This window comes from Lagenorhynchus albirostris, chromosome 2 (assembly GCF_949774975.1).
Source record: "Lagenorhynchus albirostris chromosome 2, mLagAlb1.1, whole genome shotgun sequence".
Classification (NCBI taxonomy): Eukaryota; Metazoa; Chordata; class Mammalia; order Artiodactyla; family Delphinidae; genus Lagenorhynchus; species Lagenorhynchus albirostris.
Genome location: NC_083096.1, coordinates 83,335,864 through 83,358,728, shown reverse-complemented (window position 1 = coordinate 83,358,728; position 22,865 = coordinate 83,335,864). Strand labels below are relative to the sequence as shown.

Here is a 22,865-nt window from a genome sequence, read left to right as displayed (position 1 = left end):
ACCAAACAAAAATACTCAAGCTATCAACACCATATCATTATGGCAGAGTTTACTGTTTAATTTCTGATATCTATATGGAGCTTCTTAGGTTCAGTACCTAGCTCAAGTTTCATGAGACATGAAAGCACATTCAGATTTGTAGGAGTTAAACATTAATAGAAGCATAAGATTTGGTTTTAAGTGAAGAGAAAAATGTCCTTATATAGCTTACCATTTATAAGAACATATTGCTATACAAACTAGTACAATAATATTTGATATGAAGACGGTTATTTGATAAATTCGACCTCTTTGGAATGTCTAGTAACCAGAATATAAGCAAAAAGACAAAGAAAATGCCACAGGTCATGTGAGACTACTTTAGATCTTCACTCTCAAATGTTATACATAAATTCTTTCATAGTAAGAAGTTGGAAGGGAGGAGTTGAACTTATGCCAACCAAGCATGAAGCAAATTAGTAGAGTGTGTTTGCAGAGTTGGCATGTGAACAACACTGAGTGACAGGTAACAGGTTATCAGGAAGAAGGATGATGGAAGAACCTGGGGAAAATTCACAGCTTGGAGGTATCGCAGTATAGTGGTCACATAGCACAGCATCATTTTAAACTTGAGTCCTCAGGAAAAAGATAGGTATATTTACTGTCATATTTTATTTGGGGGCATGAGAAGAGATGAAAGCTGTGGGCCCTTTCCCCAGAGGAATGCACATAGACATAAAAGTGTGGGGGATTTACAAACCCAGTAGAGGTCATACATGGACCCTTAAGTTTAAAACCCATATTCTGGATTTAATTTTAGGATATTGACCTCTATTCTTTGCCTCCTAAAACAAAATTTCAATTTTTTTTCCCTCTAGCATTCCTGTTTCTCATTGTTTATTGCATGAGGACTTTGCGGTAGAGCTTCAGGGTCTGTTTCTATCACAGGGCGAGAAAGAATACAGGTAAGTGTCTAAAAGGAACAGCTAAGTGTATTTTTGTTTTGCTTGGCCTGGTGGGGTTACAGTCAGGTGTTTTCCTAGGATTGACTATTCTTTAAAAGTCATTAAAAAACAAACGGTATTTCTATATATATTGAATACCTTTTGGGCTGTCACTTCCTGACTTCTGAGCTACTAGTTAATGTGAGAAGCCTGACTTCCGGTTAATTTCTGGATAAACTGCTCTCCCTCCCTCCCTCTCCAGCTCTCAAGTAGCGAATTTAACATCAGCCCACCAATGGTCATTAACTTGTACTAACTCGTCAACTTTCTCATTCTGGTAGTACAACGAGGTAATGTGTAAAAATGTCTAATGTATGTTAAGTACTCAATAAATGCTAGTTTCCCTTTTATGGGAACTCAGAGAAAGGGCAGAGAAGTCTATATAGGTGGCAGATATTTGTCATGAGTATTGAAAAATAAGTAGGAATTCGCTAGGGGCAAAAAAGAGGTCATATTTAACAGATCAGTATCCTGCATTAGTGTACAGGGGCATGAAGTAATTGCAAGCATTTGGTTCAGTAGTTAGCATATATTTGAGTGGAGACTTCAGAAGATAAGGCTGGCCAGGAAGGCAGGGGCCAGATGTAATGTTTTTATATGATATTCTGTGCAGTTTGGAATTTATATATTCTAGATCAATATTTCCCCCCAAGTATAGGCATTCAAGTACCATCTTTACAACTTTTACATAACTGAAAACTGCCTGTACTACTGTATTTCTTAACTGAGTTATGCATGCAGTAAGATGCACAGTTCTTTTAAGTGTTCAACCGGTTGAGTTTTGAGAAAGGTATATACCCATCCTTATAACCAAGATCCCAGTCAAAATATAGAATATTTATTTCCATTACCCCATTAAGTGCCATTGGATCCCTTCTAGTTAATCCCCCCACCCACTGTAGCCAGTCATTGTTTTGATTCATACTGTATGTATTCTTTTGTATCTGGCTTTTATGTAACAGTATCTGTGAGATTCATCCATGTGGTTGTGTGTATCAGTAATTCATTGTTTTAAAATAAATTTATTTACTTTTTGGCTGCGTTGGGTCTTCGTTGCTGCGCACGGGCTTTCTCTACTTGTGGCGAGCGGAGGCTGCTCTTCGTTGCGGCGCGCGGGCTTCTCATTGCGGTGGCTTCTCTTTGTTGCAAAGCACGGGCTCTAGGGCATGCAGGCTTCAGTAGTTGTGCTGTGCAGGCTCAGTAGTTGTGGCTCGCGGGCGCTACAGCACAGGCTCAGCAGTTGTGGCACATGGGCTTAGTTGCTCTGCGGCATGTGGGATCTTCCTAGACCAGGGATCGAACCCATGTGTCCTGCATTGGCAGGCGGATTCTTAACCACTGTGCCACCAGGAAAGTCCCCAGTAATTCATTCTTTATTATTGCCCAGTTGAATTCCATTTTATGAATACCATTTTGAATACCATTTATGAAGACCATTTTGTTTCATGTGGTTTTTTGCCATTTCTGTATATCTTCTTTGATGGAGTATCTGTTTAAAATTTTTGCCCATTTTTTAAATTGAAATTTTTAAATGACATAATTGTAGAGTCACAAGCAATTAAAAGAAATATTGACAGTACAGAGAGATCCTCTGTAGACTTTACCTAATGGTAACATTTTGCAAAATTTAGTATAATACCATAACTAGGATATTGATATTTATATTGATAATTCACTGATCTCATCTGTAAAGATAGTTTTACTTGTACTAATTTGTGTGTGTACACATACATTTAGTTCTATACAACTTTATCAAGTGTAGTTTTGTGTATTCACTACAACAGTCAAGATATTGAGTGGTTCCATTACCGAAGGATCCTTCTTGTTGCCCTTTTATAACCACATCCACCTTCCTCGTTTCCCCCTGTTCACCCCTGCCAATCATGAACCTGATCTACAGCTCTAAAATTTTGTCATTTCAGAATGTTACATACATGGAATCATATAGCATGACTTTGGGGGATTTTTGCCTATTTTTAAAATTGAGTTGTCTTTTGTTATTGAGTTGAGAGAGTTCTTTATGTATTCTCTGTAGAAGTCCTTTGGTGGATATATGGATTGTGAATGTTTACTCCCAATCTGTGGCTTTCACTTTCTTGACTATCTTTTGAGGAGCAGAAGCTTTTCATTTTATGAAGTCCAATTTATCATTTTGTTATGGTTTGTGCTTTTTGTGTTCTCTGAGAAATCTTTGCCTACCTCAAGATCATAAAGTTCTCCAGTGGTTTCTTCTAGAAGTTTTATAGTTTTTTTTTTAATGGCTTTTTTGTTTAGTCTATGCTCTACCTCATATTATCAATAATTTGGGGTACCTCATGAGATTCAAACTGAGGTTCATTTAATTTTTCATATAGTAATGAATGAATGTTATTCAATTGTTTCAGCACCATTTTTTGAAGACTTTCCTTTCGCCGTGGAAACGCTTGTCACCTTTGTTGAAAAATCGGTTGACCACCACGTGTGGGTCTGTTTTTGGACTTGCTAAGCTCTTCCATTGATCTATTTGCCTATCCTGACAAGATCAGATAAGGTCGTGTGAATCCAACTTTCCTTTTCAAGATTGGCTATTCTAGGTCCTTTACATTTCCATATAAAATGTAGAATCGACTTTTAAAATTTCCTCAGAAAACTCAGTTGGGATTTCATTGAACCTATATAGATGAGTTGGGGAGAACTGACATCAATATTGATCTTCCAGTTCATGAGCATGGTATATTATTTATTTATGACTTTTAAAATTTCAGCATTACGGAATAGTTCTCATTATAGAGTACTATACCCTTTTGGTTAAATTTAGTCCTCAGTGTTAATGTTTTTTGACACTGTTGTAAGTGGAATTTTTTTTTTGGCTGTACCATGCGGTTTGTGGGATCTTAGTTCCCCAACCAGAGATTGAACCCTGGCCATTGGCAGTGAAAGTGCGGAGTCCTAACCACTCGACCGCCATGGAATTCCCTATAAATGGAATTTTTAAAAAATTCACTTTTCTGTTGTTTTTTGCTAGTACAGTGGTGCCAGTAAGCCTCCAGTACGTGAAGTTAGGATGTTCTCCTTTACACACTACTGGGGGCCCTGAATCATACAGAGATATTGTCCTATGTGGTAGGAAGATGCCGAAGAACTTTATTCAGTTTACATTAAAAGAAGCACTATGGAAGTTAGATTAGGAAGTGAAGGCAGTGGAGGCATGGAGCCCACTGAACTAATAGTTGCTATTGAATGCCTACTACGTGGCATATTCTTTACCTCTTATCTTCATAGAATCTGCTGTGAGAGGTTTCAATATCCCTGTTGTATAGACAGATGAGGAAACATTTAGAGAGGTTAGAGAAGAAATCTGAGGTACCATGGTTATGATGTGGCATCACTGGGATTTGAGCCTCGGTCTAACCAACTCCAGGCACACCCACCTTCTCTAAGTGAAAGATGGGTTTGGATTGAAGCCCTGGCAGTGGAGTTGGGTGCACTTAGACTGGAGAACACTTGCTGAAATGGATACAGCACGTTTCCTGGTAGGGTGTTTAAGCATGTTTAAGCATGTTCTTTCCTCCATTTACTCAGCTGGGACAGTGGTCATGGTAGCCCCGATTTCACTCAGTTGTGAGGGTTCACTGAGGCCGTGTGTGTGGTGCACTTAGTCTGGCGTTCGGCACGTGGTCAGTGCTCAGGAAATGGTTGCCTAGTTGGGTGTATGGATGATGAGTTTACCATTAAGCAAGACAAGGAAGGAAAGGTAACATCAGTAGAGGATGGCTAACACATACAGCTTTGGACTCATTGTGTCTTATGTATGTATGAAACCAGCTAGCAAAGTGAGTGGGCAGCTCCGAAGAAAGGTCTAAGCTGAAGACAGAAGTTTGAGAACTTGTCTCTAATATTCTTCACACTAGGTAGATGAGGCTGAGAGGTGATCATTATTTTAAAAATAGAAAAAGAATGCTTGAATGTATTTCTTTTAGTCCAGATCTAGAACACTTATTAGGAGGTACTTACTAGAGCTTTAAAAAGCTTGTTTTAGGACAAATAAAATACAGTTCTGCAACACTCAACAAATTAAAAACAAAGCAAAAAATCCAACAAGTACCCTGATAGGTGGTACAGGCTGGAAATTTAAAAAGAAATAGGTGATGTGTCTATGGATGATGACTTCCTTAGCAGACAGCAAGGCATTTAGCCAGAACCCCTGTACTCTGGAGAACGATGTCAGGGAGTACAGCCTTTCCTTCCCCAAAACTGGGTTTTCTTTTCAGGAACTTAAAGTACTTTACATGCTTGAATTAATACCATTATGTTTAACGCTTAACCTAGCTAGGAGACAGGTGTAGCAGAGTAATGCAGGGGAGGTACAAACCAAAGTAGGACTAAGATGCGCATTTTTGGTACCTTGGAGTAAAGCCGCTTTTGTGTGTAGTTCTCTAACTAAACACCAGATGGTACCACTCACCAGCGTTTGACTGACCCTCAGCCATGAGCATTTTTAATGCCCAGTTTATGGGCATTAAAGAAAACTATGATAGTCCCTCGGTAGAACCAGAGGGAACAACCCTTGCTTTGACGTTAATGATGTGGCACACGTTGATATACAGATGTTGGACATTGTCATCCAGCTCCTGAGTTCATGTTCTCTCCCCTCTCTCTCTCTCTTTTAGCTTTCATTCTCAAGGATATGGGGTCAAAATAGATGGTAATATTCTTTTGTCTGTAGTTGGGTAAAACCAACCAGTTATTTTAGTTCTTTAAATAACTGGTTGTAGTGGGATGTTCAAAATACTTCATTTTTCATACCACTTGAATCTTTGCATGTCTAGGAAACTCCTTGTATGGTTGGTTACTGGGTAGAATTGACATGCAGGTTATTTAACCCAGTGATGATTACTTAGGCTGATGACGGAGAGGCATTTGGGCATGAACCAGACCCATGCAGAAGGACCTCAGGCCCAGCAACCCATGAAGAACTCCACTCAATAAAGCCAGGACTTTTACTAGGTGCTGTAGAGTGTCGTGCACTGCGCTGTATCATAGAAGTAATCCTTGTGTGGAGAGGATACTAACCCTTTGTAATATGTGTAGAAATTACTTTCGCCAGTTTGCCTTTTTTTTTTGCGGTACGCGGGCCTCTCACTGTTGTGGCCTCTCCCGTTGCAGAGCACAGGCTCCGGACACGCAGTCTCAGCGGCCATGGCTCACGGGGCCAGCCGCTCTGCGGCACGTGGGATCCTTCAGGACCAGGGCACGAACCCGTGTCCCCTGCATCGGCAGGCGGACTCTCAACCACTGCGCCACCAGGGAAGCCCCCCCAGTTTGCCTTTTGGCTTGTAATTTCACCTATAGTATTTTTACTATATGGAAGTTTAATACTTTTATGTAGTCAAATTACTAAATCCTTTCTCAGCTGCAGGATTTTGTCATTCCCTTTTCACTTTAGGATTACAAAAATATTCATCTCCATTTTTTTCCTAGAACATTTACAGTTTCATTCTTTTTTTTTAAAATACATTTGTCTACTTATTTATTTTTGGCTGCGTTGGGTTTTTGTTGCTGCGTGCGGGCTTTCTCTAGTTGTGGTGAGCGGGGGCTACTCTTCGTTGTGGTGCTCAGGCTTCTCATTGTGGTAGCTTCTCGTCGCAGAGCACAGGCTCTAGGCGCTCGGGATTCAGTAGTTGTGGCACACGGGCTCAGTAGTTGTGGCTTACGGGCTCTAGAGCGCAGGCTCTGTAGTTGTGGCACACGGGCTTTGTTGCTCCGCGGCATGTGGGATCTTCCAAGACCAGGGCTCGAACCTGTGTCCCCTGCATTGGCAGGTGAATTCGTAACTATTGTGCCACCAGGGAAGTCCTACAGTTTCATTCTTTACATTTTTTGTTCCATCTTGAATTTTTGTGTAAAAGAATGAGGTAGAAATCCAGCTTTATGTTTCTCCATTGCTGCATATATAGATGTGAACCCATATTTCTAAAGTCCCTGTGACACAATTGGGATAAGAGACACATGGAGGTTGGCGAGCAGTCCGATCTGCACATTAGAGTGCTATATTGGATGTGTTCAAATGCCAGATGCTTCTGTGACTGTAAGACTAACAGTAGGAGATTAAGGCTGATGAAGGTTACTGAGAAAGTGGAGGAACTGAGACTTGGATTTGGCCTTGAATGACCTCTTGCTGGTTTCTTCATCATTATTGTTCATAACCTATGTCCTGGAAAATAATTAATGAATATACTGTAGAAATTATGCTCTTTTTTCGTAGTGGAATCAGTATTTGCTTTCTCTATGAGAATATATTTCCACTGCTTTCTCTGTTGATTTACAATTTAATAAATATAACAAACTTTTTATCCTAAAAGCAGAGAAGCCCACCCAGATTGATTTTAATAAAAATGTAAGTAGAAGCATTTTTGCACTGTGCCTAGCACATAGTTGATGCTCAGTGTGTGTTGTTTTCTTCCCTGTTTCTCCAAATCTTGCCCTTCTCCTGAAAGTCTTTGAGGCGTGGGCTTTAAAACAGATACTATAAAATATTCTTTCAGTAAATGTTTCAAGTACTTGATACACTTTCAACAACAGCAGGAATTTGTTCTTGACTTATTTTCGTAAGTAGTAGTACTCCTTAATGGTAGCCAGTACTTTGAATTTTCATGTATTCAAGGCATTTCAGAAATTTTCAGAACTATATGTTCAATATAGTATCCTACTGCAGTAAGAAAAATTAGAAACCAATACATGTTTTTTAAAATTGTGAGCTTGAATGGGAAAACTGTGAGTTTGTATGAGAGGGGCTGGTCCTGTTTTCTTTTTAACTTGACGTTTATGGAATACTTGTCCATTTGGGGCTTGTTATCTTTGCTTCTATGTCCAAGTGAAGCATGGCGTTGAGGGGTCATGACCTGCTCAGGGTTTGTTTTTGAGTTAGGACTCAGACTGTTGTGATGACTGTTGTATATCACAGTACTAATTTAAGAAGTTTGAAAAATAACAAGAAATTAAACGGAAAGAAAGCAGAAAGAAGGAATTAGTGCAGGTAAAACAAATTTAATGAGTTAGAAAGCAGCAAAAAGAGAACTAATAAATAAAACCTAGAAGCTAATTGATGAAGAAAAATAATGAAGGCTCTAATCCACAGTATGAGATATAGATAGTTGCCTACGGATATATTAAAACACATGTGAAATGACATATACAAAAGGTTGTTCGTTGTGATATTGCTTTTAATAGGAAAGAATTGCAAACAACCAAACTGGCCCCATCAAGAGGGTCTGGTTAAATAAATAATGGAACATCCTTATAGTGGAAAACTGCAGCTGTGTAAAAAACTGTGCAGCTGTAGGGGAAAAAAAAAAAAAAATATATATATATATATATATATATATATATATATATATATGGAAGTCCTTCATGTATATGTTTTTATAGAAGAATCTCCAAGACATTGTTAAGTTTAAAAAAAAAAGCAAGCAAGGTATTTAGTACCTTGAGTAGAGAAGGAAGAAATAAAATATTATATTGATCTGAATATGCATTAAAACCATCTCTGGAAAGGCAAACAAAAAATTAGTGAAAATGGTTACTTGGGAGGGATGTGAACAGAACATATGAGGAGGGGGTGCTTTTCACTGCCATTTTACACTTTTTGATTGAGTATATTACCTATTTAAACAATTAAAATATGTTATTTTAAAAGCTCTTATTTAACTGATTACATGTTTTTGAGAAGTCGTTTGGGGTAAGGAAAAAATCAGTAGGTTCTGTTTAATTCAGCAATACTTAACTATTATGTACAAAAGGCGAAGCTTAGTTACGAATGAAGAGATCATATATGGTTATAGCCTTCTGGTTGCTGAAAATATAGTTGGGCAGACAGGCAGATACAAGTGTACGACAACTATATACAACAAAAATAGAGAAGCAGTACAATGAATGAACAGGGCAGGGGATGTGCGAAAACCTTGCAAAGGAGGTATGTCTTGAACTAGGTGTGGAGGGACCTGTAGGACTTTGACAGCTGGTGATGGGGTAATGGTGGGCAAATAGGGATAAGGAGGACATCCTTTGGATGGAAGATGGTACACATGCAAAGTCCAGTAGGATGGAGAGTGCGTGGCTTAGTTTGAGGATGGGACAGGGTAGCCATTTCTGGATAGCTGGAGTATAGGTAGTGTTTCTGTGAGCAGGGACTGTCTTGCACTGGGATGCAAGTCTGTATTCAGTCTTTTTTTTCTTAGTGGAAAATTGGAAATATATACAAAATTAGGATAGAATAATACAGCACATGAGCTTCAACAATCACCAATTCATGGCTAATCTTGTTCCATATATACCCTACCCACTCCACCCCCCAACTCCTGCCATATTTGGAAACAGATCCCAGATAATGTCATTTCTTCTGTAAATATTTCAGTGTGTAGCTCTACAAGATATGAACTCTTTTTTTTTAACCAGTTGTATTACAGATTTCTAGTAGATTCATAAATGTTATAAATAGTTTATTTTTTGGTAGTTTTTATTCATTTGCTTAAGTCAAGATCTAAATAAGGTCCACAGATTGCAGTTGACTGATAGGTTTTTTAAGTCTCTTAAGTAGGTTCCCCCCAGTCTTTTTTTCTCCCTTGTGATTTATTTGTTGAAGGAATCAAGTTGTTTATCTTAATAGCATTTCCCACTGTTAAGAGTTTGCAGATTACATCCCCTGGTCTAGTTTTATGTGTTCCTCTGTTGTTTGTATTTCCTGTAAATCGGTAATTGGATTCAAGTTTGACCAGATTCAGGTTAGTTTTTGTTTTTTTTGGTTTGGCTTGTTTTTTTTTTTGTTTTTAAATTTATTTTTGGCTGTGTTGGGTCTTTGTTGCTGCGTGCAGGCTTTCTCTAGTTGCGGAGAGCGGGGGCTACTCTTCATTGTAGTGGCTTCTCTTGTTGTGGAGCACAGGATCTAGGCACGCAGGCTTCAGTAGTTGTGGCACGTGGGCTCAGTAATTGTGGCTTGCAGGCTCTAGAGCGCAGGCTCCGTAGTTGTGGCGCACAGGCTTTGTTGCTCCACGGCATGTGGGATCTTCCCGGACCAGGGCTCGAAACTGTGTCCCCCGCCTTGGCAGGCAGATTCTTAACCACTGCGCCACCAGGGAAGTCTGTGGCTTGGTTTTTTTGTTTGTTTGTTTGTTTTTACTTTATGGGAAGTATTATGGCTTCCCATTAGGGACACATAATGTCTGTTTATCTCCTTTTTTCTGATTCTAGCAGTCCTTGCTGATCAGTGTTCCCATGTCAGTTATTCTGTAGAGTTAAAAGAATAAATCTATGAATACCCTCTGGTTACCATGACATCTGTATCCTTTTACTTCTCAGCTCTTATAAATATCCTGTGAGATAAAGATTTTTAAATGTCGTACATATAAGAGTAATTGGTTTCAAGTGACCTTTGAAAGCTGGTATCAGATAATTGTAAGATGTTTTCTTGGGTTAAAAACAAATTTATCTCTTGTTTTAATGTATTTTCACAAATTTGATTATTTCTGTTTTATACTTCATTAGGTTATTCTTCCGATGTGTTAGAAGTAAGGCAGAGGGGAAGCAATGGTGTGGAAATATCCCATGGCAGGTAGGAATTATTCATCTGTTTTCAAACCTGACTATTAAGATTGTTTAATCTGTGGGATCACCTGAAAAGACCCTGAAGTCCAGTATAAACTGCTTTTCATTGTACTGTCTCTGAAAGACAGTTCTTTTCTTTAAGCATGGTAGACCTTGTTGGGACTCTTAATTCAAAGGACCATTTGGGTCTTAAATATAGTTAGTATCCTGCTATTTAAGGAAAAAGTTAAATTTACTTGACTAACTTCAGCATGTTTTTATAGACTGATATCTATTTGATGTTGGTATAAGCTGAGTGTATTCATAAGCTTCTAGAATGTGAGAATTAGGAGAGACCCTACAGAAATCCAGTACATGAGGAGCTAGACTGTACAAGGTCATGAAACTTGTTTTTGTAGGGAGATAGCTTGGACTTAAGATTCTGGATTTGTACCGTGAAACCTTCCTAAAGCCAAAATCAAAGCAAGTATAGGGTACTGTTTAGGTTTTGGGAAAAGTTCATCTTGAGAGAGTAGTTTTTCATGAAAAGTATACATTGTGGCTATTGCTATTATTAAAACACTTTGACTTGGTCACTACTGTTCCTTGAGGCCTGGAAAAGCAGTGATCACGGACAGAGAAGGAAGCAAGCATTGAAAGTACTGTTAAGAAACGAATTCTTTGTGAGTTTGGCAGTCCTTTCTAGAGGGAGAAATGATCCTAGGAACATTCAGAAAAATTGGACTGCTTTTACTGTGTTTCCATTTCCTCTGAAAAAAGGTATTCTAGATGTTAAGGTTGCTTTAATATTTTATATTAAGATTATTTCCTTTGTCTTTTAGGACCCTAATTCCGAAGAACATTCTGTAACCAGTAAGTCTCAGCATGCCTCTGAGATATCTCGTTATCCTTCCAGCCAGCAGAGAAACCCGTTCAAGTTAATTGACAAGAATCAAGAACCATCCCTCTGGAAGCAGTTCATCAAAGGTGAAGATGAGGAAAAGACAGCTGATAAGAAGCAAAGGGAAAAGAGAGATCCACTCCTGGATCAAAAGAAGGAACAGAAGCCTGAATCTAAGTGCTGGATGGAGGAAGATCTCTCATCTGGCCTGGTGGTAAAGGAAAAACAATCAGCTGTTCAAGAGATGCAGCGAGGGGAGAAGACAGAGTTTCGTAGTGCTGCAAAGGAGGTTGAAGGGGTGCACAAAAGAAACCTATTTGAGATGAAATCCAAACAGGTCCGTGGGAATGAGCTGAGAGAACCGTCTGCATCTCAGGAGCAGTCAAATGGTGAGAGACATTCTCTCCAAAAAGAATCAGAACCTCCAAGGGAAAAGGAAACTAAGCCTTTGCCTCGAATTGTTCACAGTCAACACCCAATAAGCCAGTCCCTGAAAGGGGGACACCTCAGCAAGGAGCACCCCAAGAGCTGGGAGGCTAGAGAAACAAAGGCAAAGAAGGACGCAAGCACGCAGACCCTCCAGAAAAGTCTGCTCCAGGGCCATTTGCAGGCACAGCCGGAGACCCGGGGCACGCCTGCTCCAAAGGGACCGGCTGCTCAGCCTGCACCGCTGGCCGCAGGGCACCCCCAGGGAGAGATGCGAGACGCTGATACAAGCAGTGGTGACAGTGAGGAAGGTGATGTTGTTTTTTTTTCCTCTAAGCCAGGGAGCCCCTTGCTCTTTGACTTGACTCTAGACTCACAGAAGAAGAAGAACCTTAAATTCCCTGGTCAGAGTGTGCAAAGAAAAATTTCTCCTTACTCAGGCGTTTCCAAGAAGGGAGAACCTTCAGACCCAGAAGCCCAACGTGTGTACCTCACAACACAGCTGAAACAAAAGAAGGTACTACTGACCTGTGTTTTGTTTGTAAGTTTGGAGCATTGCTGTGGGCAGATAAGGGACACCACAAACAAGTTAAATATATTAACGTGAGAAGGGTTTTAGTGGTGAATGTTTAGTTTCTGCCTTTTGCTATGTTTATATTTTCAGGCTTGGTAAATCACCTGGGTTTAGAAAGAAAAAAGTTTCTGGTTTTCACACATATAGTTAAAAGACCGTGATTTCAGAGTTTTAGCATTTTAGGCTATTTTAATCTGAAACTATCTTTCTAATGACTTGAGAGGAGCGACTCATGTTATAGGATCTGTTTTCCAGAGCACATTGGCATCTGTGAACATCCAGGCTCTTCCAGACAAGGGTCAGAAGTTGTTCAAGCAACTTCAGGAGCTGGAGGATGCGCTGAGTGCCCTGGCCCTCTCCCCAGAGCAAGGTAAAAGGGGTTCTGCCCCCAAACCCGCAGTTTGCATGAACTTCAGGAGACGTTCGAGAGGCGTTTCAATAAAGCATAGGTTGACTCATTCACTTGCTCATCTTGTTATCTGTTACTGAGCTTCCTTTATAAGTTATACCTGTGATTTATAAAAACTTCCTCCTATTTCCTGTGGACTCAAGTCTTTTTCCCATTGTTTAAGAAATGGTTTAAATGCTGTGTTCTCTCAGAAGTCTTCCCCAGCTCATGGCGATCCCACCCTCTCTTGACCTCACCTCATGCGTAGAATTCCTTCACTTTTCTGAAGTGTAATCTGTCCTTCCCTTGTTTTTTGAGCAGGCACTAATGAGAAGAGTAACACTCAAGTACCACAGCAGAGTAACTTCACCAAAACGACCACTGATCCTCCCCACTTGGTGCCTCCCAAACCCCTGCAGGGCCGGGATCTCCAGCCTCTGGGTTGTCTAGGACTGAAGGCTGCCCACCAGGAGGCTGCTGGAGGGTCTGATCAGTGCTGTGGAGGTGAGATCCGAGGCCCTGGCCCTGGTGGGAACCACTACACGTACGAGTTAAATGCTGCCTCGTAGATACCTTTGTAACCACGAAAAGGGAGAAACCATTCTGAGTTGCCTGTGTGATGAAGCTCGTGATGCTCAGCTAAGCTTATACACAGCATAATTTAGATCTTTGTGAGGGCAGAAACTGTGTCTGCCCTGTTCAGTGACCTTGTTCACGGTCCTTGATCGGTCGGCCTGGTGGTCGGCGTATGGGAGTCATCCAGTAAATGTTTGTGAATGAAAACTTGAGCTCATATCACGATGAGGGAGGCAGGCCAGTAGATATGTTTATAGTCCTTCTGTGTGTGTGTGTGTGTGTGTGTGTGTGTGTGTGTGCGCGCGCGTGTGTGCGCATGTGCACTGAGGCAGAGCAGGGGACTATGTGACCATGACCAGTAGACTCAGAGAGCAGCACCACCCAATTTAAATGAGTGTTTCCATCCTGAACTCTGCAGAAAACAATGAATTCAGAAGCACCCGCAGAATGAAGATCCCAGGTAGAGCCTCAACTATGTAATATGATTGGTTGGTTTGCTGACCAGGACACAGGACCTCTAGTGGGCTGGCAGCGAGGAGAAAAGCTAAAGCCAGTTTTCCTCCAACTGAGAACTGCTCGAGATATAGGGAGGGAAAAGGAGAGAAAAGAGAAAACAGGAGGAAAGGAGGGGAGAAAGGTTGGAGAGCAGTAGTCAACAAGCGGGTAAGGAATAGATGGGGTGCCAGGTGAAGCAAAGGTCTCTCTAAAAGGGCACAGAGAAAACATACTTACGTGTGTTAAAATAGATAAACATAAAATAGATAAACAACAGGGACCTACTGTATAGCACAGGGAACTATACTCAATATCTTGTAATAACCTATAATGGAAAAGAATCTGAAAAAGAATAATATATAAAGAATATGTGTGTATGTAACTGAATCACTTTGCTGTACACTTGAAACTAACACAACATTGTAAATTAACTATACTTCCATTAAAAAAAAAAAGAAAAAGTACTTGGTCCAGTGGCACAGCATAGCTGTGCTCCAGACTGTTTGAAGAACATTGCTGTGTGACAGCGTCATTCAGTAATCACCATGGTGATGGAGTTGCCTAGAGAAATTAAGTTATGGTGGATTATTAAGGTAAGAAGTTATGTAATATGTTTAGGAAAGAATTCCATTAAAATACCTTTTCATTTAAAAACATTTTAACATTTAAGTGAATAATTAATTTTTATTTGTCTTAGAAATCTCTTATTTGGATACTTCATCCCTAAACTTGCAACCTGCTAAGGTGCTTGTGTTTATTAATGAACTTCAGTAGAAGTTCTCTGTGTAGAATGAGCGGGCTCCAGCACTCAAGTATTATATTCTCGGTGCTGTGCAGGCAGCCTGGGACGCACACTGTAGGGACTGTCTCTCCCTGTCTGCCTAAACTTCGGCAGACTCCCTGTTGCTCAACCTCTTCTATTGCTGGCTTTTCTTCTTTGCATCCAGCCCCAGGGGTCTTTGTTTTTCTGAAAATTCTCATGGTATTACCTTCTTCCCTGCCACCTCTTCAAAGCTGAAAGAGAAAAAAATATTATGGGTTATCTTATTTTTTATTGTACTTTATTTTGTCCTCTATTAGAACACTTGATAATGTGATTTTAAAAAATAACAGACAAACAGAGACTAGGGATAATGAAGCCTGTGAGTCTAGGAGAACCTGGAGGCAAGAATTTTTAGTCCATACAGATCCATCATCTGGCAAATAATGAATTGCCTTTTTGCAGCTCTGGCCAGAACATAATACTCGCAGCACTTTTAGGTAACCTCGATTTGTACGCAGGCCCTATGAGCCAAGGTCACCTTCGCGCAGTGTGGCAAATCACAAGTGAAGCCATTGATGAGCTGCATCGATCACTTGAGTCACGTCCTGGCGAGACAGCTGTAGCAGAGGATCCAGCTGGGTTGAAGGTGAGCCAGGAAGGCCCACAGGGCAGAGTGTCTCATAACAGTATCCCAGCGCCCACGAGGAGGGGGACCAACTACTGTGAACGTGCCCATCAGAGTGCCATTCTGACATATCTTTTCTACAAATAATGCTCAAGTGGCTTCCCTTGCAGTATTTTCTTTTTTTCTGTTTAGCAGTGAGAAGAAAAAAACAAGTTTTTTTTTTTTCTTAAAGTCATACAGTTATATATGTCTGTAGCAGTAACAGATCCATTTATTGAGCTTCAGTAGGCGTCACAAGGTTGCAAAGGAATTGCTGCTCTTAGTGGACTAGTTGGGGTGAAAGTGCAACCTATGTAAGACAACTAGACAATGACTGTAAGACAGAAAACGTGCATTGTCGTGTACTGTGGACTGTATGCAAAGTACAAAGGGATTCGAAATAAAGGAAAAGTTACTCTAGGTCAGCACTATTATTTGTGCCTTAAAGAAACCGCAAGCCTAGAGACAGGATAGAAACCAAATACTCCAGTTAGAGAGAGTGGTGCTCAGAGGGAAGATACAGAGATTGGTATTAATAAGTGATGATCAGGTGACATCAGTGCCTGAGCTGGGAGCAGCAGGTGATGTAACTAAGCAGGAAGAGTCCCTTGCTGTGGAGCCTGGCATTGGTGAAGGAACTTAGACTGGAATGGCTCAAGAGGATATTATGGAATCACTGTAGAATTTTGAGCAGGGATGTTTTGTGAAGGTTTTTTATGTCACAGAGTTCAAGATAAACTGGAGGAAGGAAAGACTAGAAGGTGGGCCCCCAGTTAGAGGGCTATCAATTTATGACTAGCAGTGTGGACTGGGACATTGCCCACAGAGAGGAGAGGCACATTTAAGAGATAATGAGGAAGAGCCAGTGGAATGGCTGGTAAAAGTCGGGTGGCCAATCAGAGGTCTTGGCTGCAAACAGTAGAAACTGACTTGGGCTGATTAAGCAGACAAAGCAGGACTCTCACTTGAGAGCGAGAGAGGCGGCTCTTGATAGACGTGCTGGACAACTGGCATCAATGACAACTGTCCGGGGCAGACCAGGACGTGTGGTGAGAGGGAGGAGTCCAGGACTTCAAGGCGAAACGAGCGGCTGATCTGACAACTAGAATATCAGGAGGGTCACTTAGAGAAAATAAACAAGTAGAGTATGGAGTCCATGTGGCCAGGCTGCTGCATAGCCTCTCATCAGGAACTGGTACTTAACTTTCAATTATTACCTTTGTCAGATCCCTTTGTTGCCGCACCAGAAGCAGGCATTAGCCTGGCTGCTATGGCGGGAAGGTCAGAAGCCACGAGGAGGAATCCTGGGTGAGTCTGGTGTTGGGCTAAGAGCCAACAAATGCAGTGCTTCGTTCAATCCTCTCAACTCTGGGTAGGTACTCTAATGCCCCATCTGACAGATGAGGAGACTGCAGTGTGGGAGTTTAAGGCACGTGCTCCAGAGTACACAGCCATAGGATCAGTCAGGTCTTGGTTGCCCACAGTAGAGATTGGCTGTGGCTGACGAAGCAGAGGGAAGGTTTATTCTGTGGTGGCCCACAGAACCTCTGGGAGATGTGGAGGGCCGGGCTGGACTTCTAGGAGCAATGGCCAAAGCCAAGTCACCAACGGAGTGTCCTGTAAGAACCGTCATGGCTGCTCTGTGCCATCGAGCAGCAGGAGAAAGCACTGCCGCCCCCAAATCAAACTCTGCCGTCTCCAACCTTTCCTGTAGAAAGCGTTCTACAGGGAGCCTCTTTTCTAAAGTTACTCACATCTGAATCGAAGTCTGGTGTGAGTGTAAGTGCTCTGTAGAGCCAGGTCATGCTGCCGGTGCCTTAGCTGCAGAAGAGGCAGGAAGTAAGTTTTCCAGGCTCTGCTTTGCAGACTCGTCACGCTAAAGTTTTCCAAGGTGCTCAACTTCCAGAAAGCATGACAGATGTCCACTATGGCTAGTAAGTGGCTGTGTCTGGGTCTCCAAGACCACCTCCAGGTTGGATGATTTGCTAGGATGCACAGCATATAGTCATATTCGTGGGTGTAATTTATTACAGTCAAATAAATTGAGTAATAATTGAGCAATTTGATTTGATATAGGTCAAAATTAGCAAAGGAAGAAGGCACTTGGGGCAAAGTCCAAGGGAAACCAGGTTCAAGTTCCAGAGGCCTTTCCCAGTGGAGTCACTCAGTGTGTGCTTAAGTCTTCCACATGTAAAATGTTGCCAACCAGGAAAGCTTGTTAGTGATTCGGTACCCAGGGTGTTTACTGGGGGCTGGTCACATAGGCAGCTTCAGTCTGGCAGGTACTGAAATTTCAGATTCCAGAAGGAAAGCAGGTGTTCAGCATAAACTGTACTATTGGTACAAGCAGTTTAGGCACAGTGAGCCACTCTTACCCAGTCTGGGAATGGGGGGACCCCTCCTGAAATCCAAGTTCCCAGATGCCAGCCAAGGGCCAGCCTTGTAAGCTGACCTTCCAAAGGAGAGTAGTCAGCTGCTGTGTTAGCTCTGCACAGTGGCAGAACCAGGGCCCATGCTGTGACATTTTACTTCTGCTTACGTCAGAATGAGTATTTAAACTGTTAAAAAGGGGATAATAATATTTTATAGGGTATAAATAGTAAATTGGATAAGCTCAGTAACCGGCACAATGATGGTACCCAAGAACTGCTAGTTTATGACCTTCTTTGATGAATAAGTTAAGGGGATGGAGGACTGTCTTGAGTTAACTCTTTTTTTTTTTTGCTGTATGCGGGCCTCTCACTGTTGTGGCCTCTCCCGTTGTGCTCCGGACGCACAGGCTCATCGGCCATGGCTCACGGGCCCAGCCGCTCCGCGGCATGTGGGATCTTCCCAGACTGGGGCACGAACCCGTGTCCCCTGCATCGGCAGGCGGACTCTCAACCACTGCGCCACCAGGGAAGCCCTGGAGTTAACTCTTAACTCCAAAAGTGTGGTAGTAAAGTCGGTGGTAGGCTATATCTACTGGACCTTTTTGCTTTTGCAGGGAAATAAATAAGACTAGGCAACATCATCAAACTGAGGGAGATATCAATGAATGTACTGGATAAGTAACAATATAACACGGAGACTCGAATAAGATCAAATAATAAGTTTTAAATTTTACGAAAGTCCTAGTAAATGTCTTTGACCTAGGTCGCAAAATAAATAGCAAGAGTTAGTGTTCATTTTAATAAGAAAGACAAAGGCTTCAATAGAGGAGGCAAAGCATGGTGACTGGAATGGCACTGACAGCAGAGGACCAGGGCTGGTGTCTGCCCGGGGCTGCTTCTCTTGAAGCTGAGCTGATTCTTTGCCCTAAATAGTTACCTCTCCTATTTGTGTTTTTATTTTCCAGCGGATGATATGGGGTTAGGAAAAACCCTCACAATGATTGCACTCATCCTGACCCAGAAGAACCAAGAGAAAAACAAAGAAAAGGACAAAACCACGGCTTTGGCTTGGCTTTCCAAAAATGGTATTCAAAAACCTGCTGTTTCCTAAATCATGTGAGGCAGCGGAGAGTGGAAATTTTTCAGCCATGAAAGGATGCCTTTGGTCATATTTAATTTATTGGAAAACTAGCATTAGACTACTTTCCTATAGTATCATTTCTGACACCAAATACACTAACTAGAAGTAATCATTTTTTCCTTTTAATATAAGGTTAGCTTGACCTGTGATTAGGAACAATTTCATGGAGAAAGCTAAGGCTCCAGAAAACTTAGTTTAAACCTAATGATTATTTTTGTTAATGTTGAGGATATAACTATAGGATAGATCCAAATTAGTTAATATATTATTTTTTGAAAGAAGATCTGTGACAAATTCAGATTTTAGCCACCATAGCAGACACTGTTTTCCATGTTTCTGAACTTCCAGAAGTTTCCAGATTCTAGACAATTTCTCTTATTTCAACCTCTGTTTTTAAAATGTAGTAACTGTATAAGTACCTTAAAGGTCCTGTATATTATGTAGAGCCAACACCACGTAAATTGCCATGTACACATGTACATTTCTCAGTTGGTTAGATAGTTAAGGAATCTGTGGCCATCTGCTCTCAGGGCCTCTAGTGACCACTGTTGCAGCTGGACCCTGTGTCCCTGTGTGTAGTAGCAGCATGTGTGCACCTTCACACACACAAGGGATGGGGGGCAGTGGTACACATACTCCAGCACTAACTGGTTCCAAAGTAATGTTCGCTTGACCTAGGGAATTTTGTACTTATACTTTAATGTGAATGTAATTAAGTTATGCTTTTCAGAGAAAAGTAATAATACTCCCTTGTAATGAATCAACTCAGGATGAGTTAGGAAATGATCCAGCTTCTACATTCTGGCCACTGTGAAAGCACATTGGGGTTTTTTGGGTTTTTAAAGTGAAGTCATGTGCTACCCACTTTCCTCGCCCTTTAGCCTCTCTCTCTTCCACTTTTGTAGGGGAAAATAAATAATGGTTTTGAGTTAAAAGATTATTTCTTCTGTTTTCTATTCTACTTCATGCATACTTCATTTTATTGCACTTCACTTTATTGCACTTCACAGATACTGTTTTTTACAAATTGAGGGTTTGTGTCAACCCTGTGTTGAGCAAGTCTTTTGGCGCCATTGTTCCAACAGCATTTGCTCACTTCGCGTCTCCATGTCACATTTTGGTAATTCTTGCAATACTTCAAACCATCCACCAGTGAAAAGATTACGACTTGCTGGAGGCTCAGATGATGTTAGCATTTTTAAGCAATGAAGTATTTTCAAATTAAGCTATGCACCTTTTTTAAAAAACGTAATGCTATTGCACACTTAACAGACTATAGTGTAGTGCAAGCATACCTTTTATATGCACTGGGAAACGAGAAAGTTTGTGTGACTCACTTTATTGTGATACTCACTTTATTGCTGTGGTCTAGATCCAGACCCGCAATATCTCCAAGGTATAAGCTATGTGTAGAAATAGAAGCAGCAGTTGTTAAAAATATTGATTGAAGGAATAAATGTCAGTCAAGGGAAAGAGGTAATGCCTTTAAGAAGTTAAAACTATTTAATGAATGTAACGAGGTGTTGATTTTCTTTTCCCCTCTCAAGACTCCTCTGAGTTCACTTCCCATGGAACACTAGTCATCTGTCCTGCTTCCCTGATCCATCATTGGAAAAGTGAGGTGGAGAAACGTGTGAGCAGCAACAAACTAAGAGTCTATCTGTATCATGGGCCAAACCGGGATCAACATGCAAAAGTGTAAGTGCAGAAATATTGCAGTCAGTATGAGGTGCTCAGCATCTTGGCTCAGGGGGCCTTTTTTTTTTTTTTTTTTGCGGTACGCAGTCCTCTCACTGTTGTGGCCTCTCCTGTTGCGGAGCACGGGCTCCGGACGCGCAGTCTTAGTGGCCATGGCTCACGGGCCCAGCCGCTCGGCGGCATGTGGGATCTTCCCGGACCGGGGCGCGAACCCGCGTCCCCTGCATCGGCAGGCGGACTCTCAACCACTGTGCCACCAGGGAAGCCCCCAAATAGATTTTTATCAAAAGTATTTATTGAAGTTCTCTCAGGTACACAATATTAAGCTTCCTTGGAAAAAGAATTGCGCTTTTCATCAAGAATCTTTACATGTAAAGAGTATAGGTGAGGTAAACTGAAAGTGTACAACATGTATCTTTATGCCCAAATGTCAAAGCTAGATGAATGGGTTTTCACAAATCCATTATAGAATGAGGAGGAGAAAACACCATTGCTGTAGGATGAACAGTACTTCGAGGGTTTCTTACTTCATTGGGACTTTAGTGTCATCTATGTCAAATTAACTAAATATTAACTTCCAACCCTGCCTGGCTTTCTGTTCTTGCCAGATCACTTCAAGCTTAATATGACCCCACCAGAGATGATCTTTTCTGACTTGGCTGGGAAGAGGGAGGCTGTTCTAGTTATAGCGAATAATCTGTAAAAATGACCAGTGGTAAGCAATAAGGAAGTCAGGTGTATAAAATTTACCTCTCCAGAGTCATGTGTGTGTGAATTAAGGACATAAATTAATGAGTTCTGCTGTCTATCCTTCCAGCCGTAGGCATTTTTGTGAAGGAACCAATTCTGTCTCACATTGTCAGAGTCGTGGCGGGATGGTTTAACTTTTGCTCTGTGTTATATCTCTGCAGCCTCTCCACATATGACATCGTGGTCACTACCTACAGCCTTCTGGCCAAGGAGATTCCCACAAAGAAGGAAGAGGGAGAGATGCCAGGTGCAAACCTCAGTGTGAAGGTGAGGCATGGGTGCTGCCACGGAAGTAGGGTTGGAACCACGGATCATTTAATAGGAGTCTTTTCACAGCATTAGAGATGGCAAAGGTACCCTCCCGTAAGGTCATGAACATTCGAACTGTTCCACCTGTGGAAACAGAGAGTTCTTTCCTCTGTCCCTTCTCTTTTAACTCTAGACAACCTCCTCAGCAATAAAGGTGGAGATGGTACAGTAGTTTGCTGTGTTTTAGAAACAATAACTACATTGCAGTTGCGGTGGTGGTCATATCTCATGAATAAAGGAAAGCTTCACTTGTTACAGTGTTTATTTGAGAGTTCTGGGGGTATATTCTCAGGATGTGTTTTATATTTCTTGTTAGGACTAGTATTTTTATATGAAGCCATTATTCCCTGCCTTGCTCCACTTTCTAGGAAAAGGGTTGCAAATAATAAGGCTACAGTGGGCCAGAAGCTAAATGATAACCAGGGGAAAAAACCTGAATGTTTGTTGCTGTGTCCAGGGTAGTCTCAGTTACATAGAGTAGAGGCTTTATTGCATAGATATTGTGGGCTTTTTCCCTCTGAAAATACAGTGTTGTCCCAAGAACTACTCTTTTGCATATGCTTTTATTCTTAGTACAATAGGATATTCACAGCTTTCTGTATTTGGGGAGATCTCTAGAACGCTTCTCTATCTCATGACTGACTCTGCCTTCTCTTGGATGATTAACTTTTCAGATTCCTCAGTAATTCCTCTTAGCTTTGAGGCTAAAACCCTCATCCCTTTAAATGATATATTAGGCCTTTTACGGTCTTGCCCTGCCTGTGTGGCCTTCTTCCCCCACACCCCAGCCCTCCCAGTGGCACCCCATGCTCAGCTGTACCAAAGATCTGTCCTGCTCTTGTGCCTTTGTTCTCCCTCTGAATGGAATGCTTTGCCTCCCCCTCTGGTTAAATGCATCTCCTAGCACCTTGTGCTTGCTTATGTCACCGCGCACCTCTTTAATTCCCCAAATATTGAGTATCTGCTGATGCCAGAATCTTGGCTCTCTGTGCACCGATGTCGAATAGAAGTACGGAGACAGAGTTTGGAGGAGAAAAGAAAGGGTAGTCTTATTCTTTGCCAGGCAAAGAGGGAACACAGCAGGCCAGCACCTCAAAAACGCCCCCCCCCAATCCCTGGGGAATCAGGAAAAGTCTTATAGGTGGGGCTCACAGTCTGGGGTAGGTGATAAGGATCAAAGTAGTGAAGGTCTTGCATTTTTCTTCTTCCTGCATTATTTCAAAACAGTCACAGCTGGCATCAGGCAACCTGGTAATTGGGTCCATTC

The 22,865-nt window shown here is 41.5% G+C and overlaps 1 protein-coding gene across 10 annotated transcripts in view; it reads left to right on the top strand.

Annotated features, from left to right (window-relative positions):
- TTF2 (transcription termination factor 2) overlaps positions 1-22,865 on the top strand; it is a 56,697-nt gene that overhangs the window by 1,738 nt on the left and 32,094 nt on the right. For all 10 annotated transcript variants that reach the window (XR_009538801.1, XR_009538799.1, XR_009538800.1 and 7 more), the window contains exons 3-12: positions 858-944; positions 10,503-10,569; positions 11,384-12,385; positions 12,698-12,812; positions 13,152-13,334; positions 15,183-15,310; positions 16,555-16,636; positions 18,666-18,785; positions 20,389-20,539; positions 21,451-21,556. Coding sequence is in view for 3 of the 10 variants with exons in the window: in XM_060139230.1 (XP_059995213.1) it covers positions 858-944; positions 10,503-10,569; positions 11,384-12,385; positions 12,698-12,812; positions 13,152-13,334; positions 15,183-15,310; positions 16,555-16,636; positions 18,666-18,785; positions 20,389-20,539; positions 21,451-21,556 (2,041 nt within the window). In the remaining 7 variants the exon portion in view is untranslated. The remainder of the gene's footprint in view (positions 1-857; positions 945-10,502; positions 10,570-11,383; positions 12,386-12,697; positions 12,813-13,151; positions 13,335-15,182; positions 15,311-16,554; positions 16,637-18,665; positions 18,786-20,388; positions 20,540-21,450; positions 21,557-22,865) is intronic.